Raw genomic sequence first — 16,728 nt, forward strand, 5'->3', positions numbered from 1 at the left:
TGGTCTCCTTTACACAAAAAAAAAAAATAATTTCTGTCAATAGTTGGTACGAACGGAAAACACATATTATAGAGTAAGCCAATATTTACATAATACTAATAAGATTATTTATATAACGTAAATATTACATATTACACATTACATTGCATATGAAATTCGAGGACTTCATGGTGATGCAGATATTGATTAGGATTTGACATTAGTCCGAAGATGGCTGCCTTCTGGGTTACTCAACCCCCTGATGATGGAGACAGCAAGGACCTCTGAAAGGTTGGTAAATTTCTACAAAATTACGTTGTGCTAAAACCCGGAAGACAGACATTTTAATCCTAAGACATCGATGTTAATTTCCGGGTTGTTATACCTTTACGGAGAAATATACAACTGTGAAGATGTACGAAGTGCTTCATGAAATATCGGTGTCTACCTAAGAGTCCAAAAGGCGTTGCAACCCTTAAGACAAACGTCAATTAGAACGCCTTTAGAATTGTGAATGTCGGGTATTAGACTTATTTAACCCTGAATCCAGACGTACAAATAAAAAATACCTTTACCACGCAATGAATTGCTTTAGTTTCAGGGGCCTATTCCTATCAAACAATAAACCATAACGTTATAAAACAATACCAGCACCTTCCTTTATAAATCTCTGTTAATGACGTAATTTTTCAATAAGCCATATAAACAATTTAAATACCTTCAAGTACATTTTCTTGCTGGATTCAAAGGGTCGTTTTTTATTAGGTTGGCAGGAATCTGGCTTCATTCGTCGTGAAGATGTTTTCACATCGAGTTAAACTTATCAAGGAATTTTTTGTGAATATTGTACTTTCACTCTAATTTGCAAATATGACGCTCCAATAAGATGCATGACTCTTAAACATTAACTAAATTAATTCCCATCAACTTTGACAGATAATACTCCCTAGTATTCATACAAAAAGTAATTATTTCAACATAACTATTAGTTTAAAGTCGCTGTCAATAGCTCGTCCAAAGTTAAGGCAATAGAATTTTTAGTAAATAAATAACTTAAAATTTTATTAAATTTGTAGCGGCCTTACCATCCTGACATTTTCCGGGATGGACTGAATAAAATCATGATAATTCTCAGGGCATAGAAGCAAGGACTTTCCATATATGAAACAGATGTGTTAACAACTGAACCACCACATTAACCCTTATATAGAAACAATTCTAATACACTAATGTGAAGTAGGCCTGTATTAAAATGTACTAAGCAATTTTTAACACAAACTTCACGATCGAAAATTTACTTAAATAAATTACGATATTTATCAGATTGAAATTAATATACGGTTTAAAGTATTGATAACTGACCAGGCAAAGCTGGTGACTTATCTGGACACGATATCGAATTTTCATTAAATCTGTATACCAAGAAGATCTGGTAAATGTTTCAGTGGGGCACATTTTCGACACCTCTGCTGTTCTGCGTAACAAACAACATAAAATATCACTAGTTTACCTAGAGATTTGTATTTTCGTGGAAAAGTTTACAACGTGTGGAATTTTTCTGTAGACGAAATATATTTACTTACAGATAATTAACATACGTAGTTTGCTGTGTGATTTAGATAAAGTTCCTATCACGTGACATTTCACGACGCAGTGCGAGGCAGACGACACGGCCAGGTTACTTCATAAACGAGAACTTAACAAAGGAACATGGAGCTCCATCGAAGCGTTTCGAAATTCGTGTTTGAAGCAACGGTAAACTGAGTTTCTATTCTATACTGTTTCTTTTTCCCAAAAGTTTTTAATATTAGTTATCATAGTGGCAGTGAAATAATTTTATGTATTATGTGTGATGATAATTACAGTGGCCGCTTGGTCACTGTGACCGTGGGTTCGAATCCCACTCAACCCATGGATGTTTGACCGCGTTCTTCTGTGTTGTGCTGTCCTGTGTACAGGTAGAGGCCTTGCGACGGGCCGATCCCTCGTCCAAGGAGTCCTACCGAATGTCTTAACAGATCAAAGCCAACGAAGGTTGGGACCCGCAGATGTTCAAAGTACTGAAGAACGGGTCGCCTAAGTTTCCTACGTAAGTAAGATAGTCAAAAAATAAGAGACTCTAGGTCCTCGTGGTGATAGTTCAGATTGTGATCTTCAGAGTAGAAGGCGGAAGTGATATTTACTCTGAAACGTCGGTAAAAATGTATAATACCGCGCGATGTCATAGTCCACGAGAACACAATCTAACGTAGAGCTTAATCTAGGGATCGTAAAGTTTAAGACCCAATGAATTAGGATTCCCTAGGAAGTAATTACGAGAACTTTTATATAAGCTTTAAGGGAATTCGATCAGTGTTTAAGGTTTCTTATATTTGGGTCATCGGTAAGTATTTATAGTTAATTTAATGATTCTTTTTCAATATTTCAGACCATATAGTCAAGTCAGCTTTAAAGTGTATAACAATTCTTATGTAATATAATAACTCCTCTTGATAGTATAAAATATATTTAAATTCTCACATATTTATTTCTTAAAAATATGTGTTAGCTTTTCTTAATTCAAAGATCTTTGTACGTGCCCTCACACAAAAAAAGTTTACGCTCTGTGTTTGAAATTACAACAAGTTTGGAAATCAATATGTAAATTTATAACGCCTTATTATTTAATGCGGTTTATTACGTTATTTTTAATGTAATATGAATAATTCGGTGTGAAGGAAAGATATTGTGTTATCTGAACGAATAGACACATCTAACACATTATATAACAGCGTAACATTTTCTAAATAATATTAATATTAGTTTGATTTCTTTGTGTTGTATTAATTATGGGAGATTGTTACTTTAATAAAACTTTAAATTGTAAATATTTTCTTTTCAAATTAAAATGTTTCTGTGGCAACAGGAAATCTGATGTAATAAACACAATAATAATTGAGATGATAAAGTTGCGTCATATTGTGATAAATATATATTTGTTTAAATCCTGTCAGTCTAATCACAATAAAATTTCTATTAAATAATAAAATATTACTATAATTAACATTTATATATTTAAAATATATTAAATGATGTTCTCTATCGAAATGTTCGATTTACATTAGATCATTAAATCGAACACTTCGATAGATAACATCATTAATATATTTTAAATATTTAAATGTTAATTATAGTAATATTTTAATATTTATTAGGAATTTTATTGTGATTAGACTGACAGGATTTAAACAAATACAATCATAATTATTAATCTATAAGGCTCAAAATCCCTTAACAGCAAGTAATAAAAAGCGAACATACAGATGGATTGTTTGTTTCTGTTGTCACCAGATGGTTTTCGTGCTGTTTCTTGGGATGACTGTGACAGCGTTTAACATTTGCCCAAAAGGCATTGTTTGTACAAATGCCACACATTTCAAAATGTGTGTTGACCACGGAAATGGATCTGTCCACATCTTGGATAAACCCATTGCCTGCCCTTATAACACAGTGTGTAATGCGTCTCAGTGCTTGGAACTACACTCTATTGGACCTTACACTCCAAGTACCAGGAGATGCAGCGTCCACGGATTCATATGTACAAACAACTACGAATATCAACTATGCAAGTACGACCATCAGGGTTTTTCATATCCTTGGGGGCCAAATTACTATTGCCCTCAAAACACAATTTGCAACGAAACATATTTTTACCACTGCCAAAGTCATTATACGTCGTCATATGTACCTGTCGGTACTGGACACGTAACTTCGTCAACAAAAGACGAATGCAAATCGAAGAATTTTGTGTGTGTCGATAGTGACACGTTTCTGCTTTGTAGAGACATGGCTGATGGAGGTTACAGACCCTACGGGCAGCAGTATAAGTGTCCAAAAACACACGTTTGTCACAAATCTTCCGACAAACCGTGTGGCATTTTGAAAGCAGCAGGAAGTAATCTATACTTTAATACATTCTTTTCTATTTTATTGCCTGTGAGTTCAGGATTATTGATAAACTATACATAAGATCACAAATTCAGTCCAGATTTCATTACAAAATTCATTATCTGGACAATAAATATGCCATTTAACTTTTATTTTGTAACAATCCTGGTTTAAAGGCTGTTGTGGGAAAATAATTACATGTTTCAAAATGTAAATCTCTGTTACCAGTACAAGGCTGATTCTTCTATGTACGTAGAAGGCAAGATAAATAAACAAGCAGAACCGAATGATTGTTTGTTGTAGAGAAATATACATATATAAAATATGTACAAGTAAACTTCTCTACGTCAAATTTAACCGACGTTCAGGCATTGTAGATTAAAACTTAAAATATTTATAGAAAACTGTGGTGGTTCTGAAGTTACAATTTCCTACCCAACGAAAATCAGTAACATTTGGCAAATATGTCAGGAATTTTACTTGTAATCTTGCCACTTAAGCATGACTTTTTACAAATTAAAATAATATATGAATACATGAAAAATAAGTTAAGAATAAATATTAAAACTATTAAAAAGTTAAGAACAATTAAAATATGTAACATTTAAAAACTTAAATTAAATATTAAATTACTGAAAAATAAATATTGCAATATTCATCCTTATTCTATGTTGAAATTTTACATTAAGAAATACATTTTGAGTGAATATATGAAATTTCAGTCTCGTCTCAAAAGAATATATAAAGCTCTGGAAATTTTCGTAAGGATACACGTTGTGATACGGCCACTCGAAAACTAATTAGATGCGAGGGCAGAATTAAAATAGATTTCAGGGAAATAGGTTGTTAGAATTGAGGGTAGATAGGAATAGTCAGGTGCCAGGTTTGGTATTAGCGGCGTTCAGAATTTAAAAAAATTAATATTTTAACACCAATAATATAGTATATTTGTCACAGTGGTTTAATTCAAATAAATAATAAGAGGAAATATTCAGTTAGTCTGACTTTTATTCCAAACTGTACATTTAAATTCGTAGTTTCTTCTCTCTTTAACTCCATTTTCTTAATATATTTTTCAAATTTGTAACTATGCCTTTAAACATACACACTTTAACGTTTCCAAAATTTCCGTTGTACGATAACAGTACTGAAATTCACATAATAAAATAAATGTGATATTTCCCTTAACCTGAATTAGTTTTCACAAACTTCATTTACAAATATCATATTTGTTACTCCAGTTACAACGCTTATGCGCCAATTAATGTATTTTCTAACCCCTTGTTACAAATCCGCTATTTGGCTGTTCACAGTAAACAAAACTTATTATTTTAATGACGTCACAAATGTTTCGAATAAAATATGTAACCTATATTCATTTCAGTGTTAAACCTGGCTTCTCCTTCTTATCTATGGGCGCCGTAGGTTTAAAAGTATTCATAATCAAAGTATATTTCAAAAATCACTTCCTGTTCAATCCTCAGACTCGGAGTAACTATTGCCGGTATGTACAGATACCTATTGTACCGACAGAACGGAACAAGCCGGCATACGAAGGATAACGTAGGTTATATGCGACTGAAACGGAACACGATTACCTTCTTACATAATCAACAATACGTGTAAAGATTTCAGGTTAACACAACAGGGCCTGATCTGATGATGGAGACAGCAGGTACATCTAAAATATCAGTAACTGCTTTAACTATGTTTTATATGTTAAAACTATTCACTTGGGGATTGCTGGTTGGAAAAAAAAAATGACAAATACAGTCTTCCAATTAGAATTATAACTTTTCTGATCCTGTGATCTTACGACTTGTTAAAAATTATATCAAGAGACGTATATTGTTTCAATGAGGCGAGTTTGTAACCATGCGGATTACGTGCTAAAACTGCTCTGTTCTTCCGTCTGTATGTACGAAACAGCGGTCTCACGAAAGATAATTCTAGACACTTCTAAGAAAAATTACGACACTTCAATCTTAATTTAGAACGAACATTTGTAGTAGCTACTTCACAATAGACCATAAATACGTTTGCTTATCTCAATATGACTGCAGAATATAGTTATCTTGGTTACATAGGGAAAGGAATCATATCCTGTCAGACAACGCGTCCTAACTTATTCATTTTCTACATTACTGGAGTCGAAGCACAGGGAGGGATGTCCGCTGGTGTTCAAAACATTCCGATTTCTACATTAATTGTTTAATGTGTTTATTTGTTTTGTTTTATGACACTTTCACTAACTCATAAATAACGAATTGTAAAATACGTGGAAGCAGTTGCGATCAAATTTAAGTTACTATCCCAGCATTTGCATGGAAGGCCTGAGGAAAATCATGAAACGCCTCTGTAAGGATAGCCGGTTTCCAAGCACGGGTTTGAACCCTGGAAATCTCGAGCGCAAGGCTACGCTACCCAACCAACACTGATTCCAAGTACGATCCTTAATATTGCAACTAATATAAAAAAAACGAGTAAAGTTTTTAAAGGGGTAATTATTCAGTTGAATACGGGCGTAGAACGAGACCCTAAAATGTTTAATACAATCCAGTTGAATCCGGTTTAGTGTGCAGTGGAATGGGCGTGGTTTATAAGCTGATCAGAACAGTCCGACGTTTGTGGGTACATTATCACAGTAAAAGCAATAAATTCAATAGTACTTACTTGTGATTTCCATTTCCAAAGCCATGACATTCCAAACACTTTTGAAGATATACTATAACAAACGTTTTCCAGAAACAAAATTGATAATTTCTTCGCTGCCACACATGTTACGTCTGACCACTGTATGTAAACAACTGAAAACAAAATCACATCGGTAGTCTAGTTCACAATAAAGACGATAGGCGCGTCAGTGTACCAACTGCTTTTGCTGCCCGATTAAATTACCTTTTCACTGTCCTTGTGCCAACGGACTGAGACAGATGTAATGTGACCACTCATGTCATATTTTTGTTCCGTCTACTGACGTGTACTACAGGCAGATAAATCTACGGTAAACTCAGTGAGTCTGAAAAGAGTTTAATTCGCGGAACGGACAATGTTCAATGTAACTGCAGCATAACAAATCAACAATTGTTACAAATTCAGAATTTAAATTTCAGTCTGTAGAACTGAAATTCTTTTAAAATATACTAAAAATACTTTAGGAATTGTTTATTAAGACTGATTCACGAAACAGTGTAATTAAACAGGTACATATTCTGTGAACAAATATTTTTGTGTTCGGTACTAACATAGCGGTCCTCAACATCTCATACAAACGTATTAATTTTAAAACTAGATTTGTCTGGACTTAGGGAATCTCAGTCGCATAAAACATATTGACTGATTGATTATTAAGTGTCTGGAATATTTCTTAAAATGTCGTTTTGCTAATAATCTACCCAATGCAATCTTAAAAAAAGTTCTCCAAATTAAAGTTTTATTTAACGATACATTCCTGTATTTAACACATAGAGTTGAATGAATTATTCTGAATGATAAAGTATATAAATAAAAGCAGATGTGAATTAAATAAAAGGCATATTACTCGTATTTTAGCATTTATCTAGACGAAGTGGGAAAACTCATAAAAAGTCTTCATCTTAATTTCCAGTGTTTATGCTAATAATTGAGCCATTCTTTCAACCTTGATAAAGTACGAATGTTGGCACTGTACCAAATTTAATTTAAAGTTGTCACTTTATCTATTATCAAATCGCTTCTTTCTCGAACGATGGTGGATTGACTCAACAAAGAATGCAAATTCGTTGTAGGGGATTATTTTTGCTAGTAGAAATACGATTTGTTTTAATTCTATCACATTTTTTAATATTTTTATTTCTAATTAACAGACATCTTCGAGTAAGATTTTCTGCCTTGCTGATGCGAATCTCCATTATCTCCATTGCACTCGTCACAACCGGGTACACTACAACACAAATCAGCGCTCGAACTTGAAGCAGCTGTGTTTCGATATGGGTTAAAGAACTGTTGATCCGATGCCTCGTTACTAGCCGTCATATAGAACGAAGGCGACAAAGAATTCGTGAACAGAGCTGCTGAATGCGCAAATGGTAGGTGAGGGGTTTGAAATAGAAGATCGGAGGGAGGGTAAAACATACTCGACATGATCCTGCCAGTCGTGGAGTTGTTAGTTTGGTGGTTCTGCAACGCGAGCAGGGAGGACATTGTCGCTGCGAACGGTAAACTACTCTGATGAGCGGTAGGTGGCGACAACAACGCTGAACTACCTAAAAAAATTTCTGGAGTAGAATTCAAGTTACTGTGATGGCCAAAGCCGATAGCTGACGATGTATTAGGACTAATATTTGCGGATGTTGAAGGGGAAACAGGTTTAAAAGCTGATTTAAGTACAGATGAGGAAGGTCTAGCTGAATTCACTGTATCGGTACGTCGTGTATCTTCTTTTGTGCTTTCATTTGTTACTGTTGATTTGTACGAAGCTAGATACTGATGTAACGCATTACTGCCTTGTAGATTTGAACTTCCACTGGCGACATTTTGGCACACATCTCTTGGAACAATTTCTTCTATTGCTTTCAATAAGTCATCCCCACATCTTCGCAACACTAGTTCCAAAACTGACCGCTTCTTGTTAGGAAATAATCTAGTCAACATTTCTAGTGAATTCGGAGAAAGGGTGGTTTTATTGTTGTGATTAATCACGTGTTTAGGGGAAATAATTGGAGTGAGATGTCTTGCTTTGTTTTCTTCTGAGTCCGAAGGTGACTTTTCGGGTTCGGGATGAGGATTGTCGGTGTCTGTGACGGTCGGCAAAGAATCCGTGACCGATCCCCCTGGCCCAATATCGCCTGTCTCTGATTCGTCATGACTAGATCCTAGAGCAAGTGGTGACATAGATGGTGAGTCCAGAGCTAAGTCTTCGTTCCCAGGTGTATCTGAAAATTAGATAAAAAAGTCTATTCTTTAGATAATTTTTTTAATTACGATAATTATATTCTTAAATCTGTCTGAAAAACAGAAATACTGTACTTGAATAAATAATGTTATTAAGCTAGAAATTTATTTTTAAACATGAAAAAGTCATATTCAGATACGTAATTAACAAAAATAAACACTGTACTTAAATAAAGTATCTTCTTCAAACAAATTTTTATACAAACCGTATTTTTTTAAAAAGCTGTTATTCGGCTATTCCTTATTTTTAGGGCGTTTTTCAATTTTAGTAGCCTATTATTTTATCTTTCTTTGGATCTTTTATCTTGTCGGAGATTTAATTAAACTTTAAATAATCAGTTTCGACATCAACAAACCACAATCAATCTTCAATATCCTCAATAATTAAATCAAACCTTATGTTTCATATCTATTATATTTCTTGTCTGCTTTTTACTATTTTTCAGATATATGTTTCTGATTTCTTTTAAATTCGGTATAAAAAGGCATAACAACAAAAATAATCTAATTATTTTAAGAAACTTCAGCAAAGTCCACATTAAATGCAACAAAAACTAAACTTAATTTATGTGTTACACCTCAAAGGTTCTTACCGTTGTGATGTTTGTCTGTTAACATTCAAAAACGTTTCATGCAAAATTTTCAAATAGATCAATATTTAAAATCCACCTCCATCAAATATTTCAGAAGTTATGATCCAATTATTTATTGTCTATCATATCTAAATTATAGGCTTACAAATACTAAATATTACATCCTCCTTGATTTGGTTGTCGTAATATTATTTGCCGAAGAAAATCATATAAATTACGGAGCTACTCATTAAGCAGTTTTCTCCAGTCTCCTGTAACTTCGTCCCTCTTGTGTCCAAATATTCTTCCAAGCACCCTCTTCTTAATCACCCTCAATCGGTGTCAATCCCTTTAACGTGGATATCGGGTTTGGAACTCATATAAAAACAGATAAAATTATGATTTTATATATTTTAATATTTACGTTTATACACATCATATAAGGAGACAAACGATTTTGAACTACGAATTCAGTCTGTTCTTGACTTGAATATATTTTTCATTTGACCGTCGTCCCAAAAATATTTTAACTTTAGCACATTTTCAAATGATTTATTAGTTATATTAATATAATGATTTCATTCTGTGGTCTGGTGACAAGACATCAACATAAGCATGCTTAGATTATCTCTGAGTTTGCGTCTGGACCAATTTCCCTATTAGTAAATAATATCATTTCTGTGTTTCTCTACAAATCGTACACCTATGAAAAGTAAAGCAACAAGGCCGAACATCACTGACGTCAAGGCACGAGAGTCGGGAACAAAGTCAAAACTGATTATTTAATATTTAACGACGCTGTTTCAACTACATAAGTTACAGAGTGTCGAAATATTTGGGAAGATAACAAATATTGGTGTGAACGGAAGTTGTGGTATGTTTTAGGTACAATCCTGCCATTTTCATGCACATACTGAGGAAAACTACGAATATTTTAGGGAATAAACCGTATATCAATATAGAATCAAACTGGTTTCTTTTTGAATAAAAGTGTGGAGTGTTACGGTAAGACTAAAGTGGCCGACCTTGAAGCAAAGAATTTTAATATTTCTGTAGTAAAATTAATTTTGTCAGAGAAATCAGCGTATGTAGTACTGACTCAGTAAAGCTGCAAAATTCTTTAGGAGAAATATTTGCTTAGCTGATCAAGAAATTCACAAGCTTTTATTCTGCTATAAAATTCAGTGTAAACACGAGCTTATCATAAGATCGTATTCCGATCAAACTTAGTAAAAAAGATGAGTCTTCTGGGATACTCTTAACCGATATTTCAGAGATAAATGTTGCCTCCATCATTAGCACATCTGAAACGTCGGTAAACTTCTACCAGACTAATTTCGCATCATCTAAGAAGACAAATTTCCACACTCATATTTTATTTCACTAAGATCCTTTTTAATATTATTCCAATACTACGATTAGGTTTCACAAGAATTCTCTTCCTTAAAGTTTTCGAAACAAAATTAAGTATTTATTTCTCGTCTGTGTTACTTGCTATATTTCCCTTACTTAATACCAAACGTAAAATATCTTCGTCTGTTATTTTATCAGTTGTCCAGTAATACGACTTACCCTGATCTTGACTTTTAGGAGCGGTTATTGCCATACCGAAGATTGGACCTGGCGGGAGATACCCGAACTGCGTTCCAGTGGCAACAGCTGTCAGACCCAGAGCAATGGCGTCTTCAGCTGCCTGCTGCCGTTTCAAAGCCACCTGCAAAAAAGATGGCGTTGATTACAAGTCGTATTCACGAAGAAATATCTTCCTTCTCCTTGCTTTGTAATTGGTGCGCGAAATTTAGTCGTTCGATACACGAGAAATCGTTCGATATGCGAGAAATCGTTAGATACACCAGAAATCGTTCGATATCCGAGAAATCGTTAGATACACGAGAAATCGTTCGATATGCGAGAACTCGTTCGATATGCGAGAAATCGTTAGATATGCGAGAAATCGTTCGATATGCGAGAAATCGTTAGATACACCAAATATTATTAAATCAGTTGGATACGATGGAAGGGGCAAGCATTAGATATATAAGAATTTAAAAAAATGAATGCAGGATTTTAGACAGAAAATCTGAACCGGAGATAACACCTAAAACACGTAGACGTAGGTGGGAGGATAATATTAAAACTGACTTTAAAATATGATATATAAAAAAGTATTGGAATCATATTGCTCAAATTACTAGCGGGAATTTTTAATATGGTAATAAACCTTGGTGTGCTATTAAACTGATACATTTATTGAGTTGCTAAGCGTTTGTTACCGTCTTAAGTAACATACTTTTCCTTAGTTTAATTAACGACACTCTAAAGGAATATAAAAAAATATATTTACGAAGAAAACTTAAAAACAAAACATTCGAGTAAGTAATTCAAAGGTAACTGTGTGTATATATATATATATATATATATATATATATATATATATATATATATCATATGGATCACACAGCGTACAATTTCCAATTTCTATGTAGCTTCGAACTTTTCAAGACGTCAACAGCCAACGTCTCCTTTCTCATCCCACAGAGCTACATCGTGGCATGGCTAATGGAAAACCTTCAGTAAAAGCCAAAGTAAACACAAGACTTTTCTAACAAGAGTACTACTATCGGTAATAAAGTCTGGATTACACTGATGACATAGAAACTTTACACCCCCAATCCAAACCCTTATTGTGTCTCTCGTTTCATGAGAATTAGCACAGCTTAGACAAAGACATCAATCAACTGAATGATGTGTTTGCGTGGTTACTGTTTCAAGCATAGGGTGTTCTGAAACGGCATTTTGAATCGATTTATCTGATACACTTAATCTCAAACAAAGGATATGTGGCAAGTGTCCGAATAGGGTAATACTATTTTCTCAAGCAAATATTTCTGGAAAGATATTTCAGATCTGATTATGCTATTTAACGAGGATTTAATGGAAAGATGATCATGAATAATGAGTAGGTAAGGATTTTTACGTAAACGGTCATGTCTTGGCTTATTTCAAACCATTAGCTTCAAAAGACTGAGAAATATATTTGAGAATCGAAAGAAATGCCTCCCGAAAGAAAATTATAACGTTAAAGTTGATTAATTTTCTCGATGCAATACAAATTTAAAATCACGAAAAATTTCCGGAATAACAAAATGAAAATGTGTTACAGTCTCAACTAAAAATAAAAAAGACTTTCGAAATTATGTCAGGTTTTATAACCCAAAACATATTTAACATTTAATAATAACTTATACCGCCACGGTGGTCTAGCGGTCAGAACACTAGCCTAGTAAGCTTTGGGGTCCCGGGTTCAATTCCCTTAGGTGCTCAAATTTATAACTTCTGTTGGGCAAGGCCGTGGTCTAGGCAACACGGAGTTTTCCTCCGGGGGCTTCCCCGGTTTCTCCGTGGCATCCCAACAATTACTCCATTCACACACAGAAGAAGGCAATGGCAAACCACTTCTGGATCATCTGCCAAGAACGTATATGAACAGGTCCCAGTCCGAGAAAAGGATGGAAGGATCCTGTTCATAATATATGGACCTGTCGTCAGACAGAACACTACAAATAAAAAAATAACTTATATAAAATTCACTTTCCAGTTTGTTAAATCATACGTTATACTTCAAACAATTTTCATAACAGCGATTACATTTTTATCGTGGTCTCAACATATAGAAAATAAAATAATAACGATATTATTGATGGATATTTCTCGTACAATACCTAATACTAGAATTGAATACGTACGAAAGTAACTTGCAAACATTTCTGAAAGTTTTAAAATTGTAATATATACCGTCAATTACGAATATAATGCAATAATTTAATATTTATAAATTATAGATAAGGTCCATCTAAGTTTAGAAGATGAAGACTTGAGACTTTTAAATTATTTTCTTGTAGTCCATATTAGTTCGAAAGCATGTCATACCATTTAAAATTATTCGTTGTCAGGACTTTTCCCATCGTCTGTTCTTTAAAACCACGACGTTTCGGAGGCTAGTTCTGTCTCCGACAATGAATAATTTTAAGTGTAAACTACCGTCGTCAAAACCCTTTAGAATTGAATGTCGTACCATGTTCTCTTTAACGTCCGCATAACAATTTCGATGTGGGCCTCTACAAATTAGAAAAAAAAAATTGAATTTCGCAACGACACGACTGTAGATTATTATTTATAGGTGATACGGTGTCTTTAAATAAATTATTACAGCGTCCGCCACTAACCATATGATTTCTAATTAGCGTCCCAATACTGAAAAATTTTCAACTAAATTTCATAAAATATTTATAAATGTTCTCTGACTCGAGTATTGGAATCTTCTACCACAATACATTTAAAAACCTTACCAGTACAGTAGACACTGCCTTATTATATCTTGTGTACCAAACCCAATCATGTGTTCTGTTAGAACATGTGTTTATCAGGTTAAGTCCTGTATATGCTTTTTACGATTTTTCTCTCACTCTTTCTTACATAAGAACGTCTCTTAGTATTAAATCATATTCTCATTTAATCCACTGTATTCATGCCTTATGACTTACTTAGAAATACATTGCAAAAACTCATTTTACACTCTCACTGTGAAATTACACTTGCATTGCTCCACGAATATTCTAAATTATACATTAGCTGAAACAGAGTCCATGTAATTTGCATTGAATTAATGCTTATTTTGTTTATGATAGATCAACTATTATTTATTATTTTTATTTATTTAGTGTTCTGTCTGACGACAGGTCCATATGAACAGGATCCTTCCATCCTTTTCTCGGACTGGGACCTGTTCATATACGTTCTTGGCAGATGATCCAGAAGTGGTTTGCCATTGCCTTCTTCTGTGTGTGAATGGAGTAATTGTTGGGATGCCACGGAGGAAAACTCCGTGTTGCTTAGACCACGGCCTTGCCCAACACAAGTTATGAAATAATAAAATAATAATTAATCCTTTAAAGCGAAATGATAAATACGTACAACCTGCTTCAAAAATCAGCAACAATCCATTTTGTATTTATAAGTTTTGTATGATTATCAACAACAATTATTTCCTTAAACATCATTAACAGTGTTGAAGAGGTATGTTTTCTTTGTAGTACTAACTAAATTCCGAAATATTATTTAATGAGCTTAGACTTAAAAGGATTAGTTCGTTAATTCAGTTTCATTTTTGTGTCTGACAAGAGAAATCGCAGTCAAGACCTAAAACAACGGTCTTGATATAATTGTATAATAAAATATAAAAATGACGTAAGAGATCGAAAGATAACACAAAAACAGAGTACAAATTTATAATATGAAACTTAAACATTGAGAACGAAGTTTTTAAAAAATATTTAATTACAAGTAATGTTATAAGATATTCATAAGTGAAATACCACTTTTTAAATATCGTTACCTTTCTAAGAAACTAAAGATTAAAATATACAAAACAATAATCTTGCCTGTTGTTTTGTATGCGTGCGAAACATGGTATCTCACTCAGAGGGAGGAACACAGATTGCAGGTGTTTGAGAATCGGGTGTTGAGGAGGATATTTGGGCCTAGGAGAGAAGACGATGGGGCGTGGAGAAAACTGCATAATGATGAACTTAAAAATCTGTACTCCTCCCCTAATATTGTCAGGGTGATTAAGTCGAGAAGAATGAGATGGGCTGGGCATGTAGCGCACATGGATGGGACAAGAGGTGTGCACCGGGTACTGGTTGGGAAGCCTGAGGGGAAGAGACCGCTGGGGAGACCTAGACGTAGATGGGAGGATAATCTCAGGCGGGATCTATGGGAGATAGGAGTCGAAGGAGACTGGATTTTGTTGGCCCAGGACAGGGTCCGGTGGAGGGCTTTGGTTAATTCGGTGATGAACCTTCAGGTTCCCTAAGCCATCTAGTTGGTTGGGTCCACTATTTGGGAAGCCTGAGAGGAAGAGATCTCTGGGGAGACCTAGACGTAGATGGGAGGATAATCTCAGGCGGGATCTATGGGAGATATGAGTTGAAGGAAACTGAATTTTGTTGACACAGGACAGGGTCCGGTGGAGGGCTTTGGTTAGTTCGGTGATGAACCTTCGGGTTCCGCAAGCCATCTAGTTAGTTATATTTCTAATAGCATTGGCAGCAAAAACACATCTAATTAATCGCCATAAATGTGTATTTTTCCCTATGTATCCAAGTAGACACCTATCCTGAGAGAATCAAATGTAGAAGAAAAATTAATTTTATTTTCAAATATATTAATAAGGGATAGGGATTGTAGTTACCGGAGCCTGGAAAGAAATGTCAAGAGATTCAGTCTAAGTAATATATCTTATTCTTGACCTCGGCACTAGATGGGGGTGAGTGGTCAGCTTCATGCCCCGGCCGTTTTTTACGCCCAGGAAAGGATCCCGGTACCTATTGGACAGGAGGCTGGGTGGGCCCCAGAACCGGTCTGGACGCAGAGGCTAGAGAAAAAATCCTCTGTCCCCATCGGAGATCGAACCCCGGTCGTCCAAACCAATTTTAATTTTATAAGATTTTGAGAGTATAAATGGGCTTTTAGAAAATTAGAATACTCAAAACTTCAAGACGAATTATTCGAAAGTAAATGTTAAAAATACAACGGGCACATTGACTCTCAGGAACAAAACAGTTTCCTATAGTTGCTTAAGGCAGCACATGAAGAACGTACAGAATATTCATCTGAACAAGAGGTAGGCAATATAATCAAATTAATTCAAACTTATTTATGTATATCCAAATGAAATAAAAACAGTCATCTTTCAGACAATCCAATTCTGTGGCTATCGACTTGTTGAGTTGGGCTCTGGGGATTTCTTGTTTCCGTGCAATGCAGTTAACAAGATTGTGGTTCAACACCGGGAAATAAGTATTTTATCCAGCAACTGTTTGCGTTACCATTTAATTCGTATCGACACAGATGAAAGCAAGCAAAGAAGTAACCTAATACACATTCACTGTCATCTCTGGGTTTCACTAACAAACGATATGATTTCGTTGGCGATTAATCGATTTATCGTTGAAGGAAATATTATTCATTTGCACTGATGCCCTATGTTTATCATGTTGGCATGACCGCCTCCCGGTTCGAGATATTGATTGCTATATCGATTGTATTATAGCATTTAAGGCTGTTAAATCAGTAAACATTTAGTTATTTATTTCGAAATTATAGCCACGGTGGTCTAGCGGTTAGAACGCTGGCCTTGTAATCCTGGGGTCTCGGGTTCGATTCCCGGCGGTGCCCGAATTTATAACTTGTGTAGGGCAAGGCCGTGGTCTAGGCAACACGGAGTTTTCCTCCGTGGCATCCCAACAATTACTCC

The 16,728-nt window shown here is 34.7% G+C and overlaps 2 protein-coding genes across 6 annotated transcripts in view; one reads left to right on the forward strand and one right to left on the reverse strand.

The window, feature by feature from the left end:
- The first annotated feature begins 1,620 nt into the window (after positions 1-1,620).
- Positions 1,621-5,280, forward strand: LOC147872026 (uncharacterized). 2 transcript variants are annotated; one of them, XM_087359506.1, is made up of 2 exons: positions 1,621-1,734; positions 3,310-5,280. In XM_087359506.1, the coding sequence occupies exons 1-2, from the start codon at positions 1,690-1,692 to the stop codon at positions 3,985-3,987; spliced, it is 723 nt and encodes a 240-aa protein (XP_087215632.1). In that variant the 5' UTR covers positions 1,621-1,689; the 3' UTR covers positions 3,988-5,280. The 2 variants fall into 2 exon arrangements, with proteins under 2 accessions (XP_087215632.1, XP_087215633.1); XM_087359507.1 differs by lacking the exon at positions 1,621-1,734 and adding an exon at positions 1,757-2,068.
- Positions 5,281-7,056: 1,776 nt separating this feature from the next.
- The window catches only part of dmrt93B (doublesex-Mab related 93B), a 152,941-nt gene continuing 143,269 nt past the window's right edge, over positions 7,057-16,728 (reverse strand). For all 4 annotated transcript variants that reach the window (XM_022073586.2, XM_022073585.2, XM_022073587.2 and 1 more), the window contains 2 exons: positions 10,983-11,124; positions 7,057-8,819 (listed from right to left, as the gene is read on the reverse strand). In XM_022073586.2, coding sequence (XP_021929278.2) covers positions 7,741-8,819; positions 10,983-11,124 — 1,221 coding nt within the window. In that variant the 3' untranslated portion in view covers positions 7,057-7,740. The remainder of the gene's footprint in view (positions 8,820-10,982; positions 11,125-16,728) is intronic.

The sequence above is a fragment of the Zootermopsis nevadensis genome, unplaced genomic scaffold (assembly GCF_977971745.1).
Source record: "Zootermopsis nevadensis isolate Lab colony 2312 unplaced genomic scaffold, Znev_1.0 Znev_ptg000031l, whole genome shotgun sequence".
NCBI lineage: Eukaryota > Metazoa > Arthropoda > Insecta > Blattodea > Termopsidae > Zootermopsis > Zootermopsis nevadensis.

Bases quoted from the DNA above. Each gene is read 5' to 3' on its own strand.
- LOC147872026 (XM_087359506.1), top strand. From the start codon at position 1,690: ATGGAGCTCCATCGAAGCGTTTCGAAATTCGTGTTTGAAGCAACG. The intron at 1,735-3,309 runs GTAAACTGAGTT...TGTTGTCACCAG, and splicing joins AATTCGTGTTTGAAGCAACG to ATGGTTTTCGTGCTGTTTCT.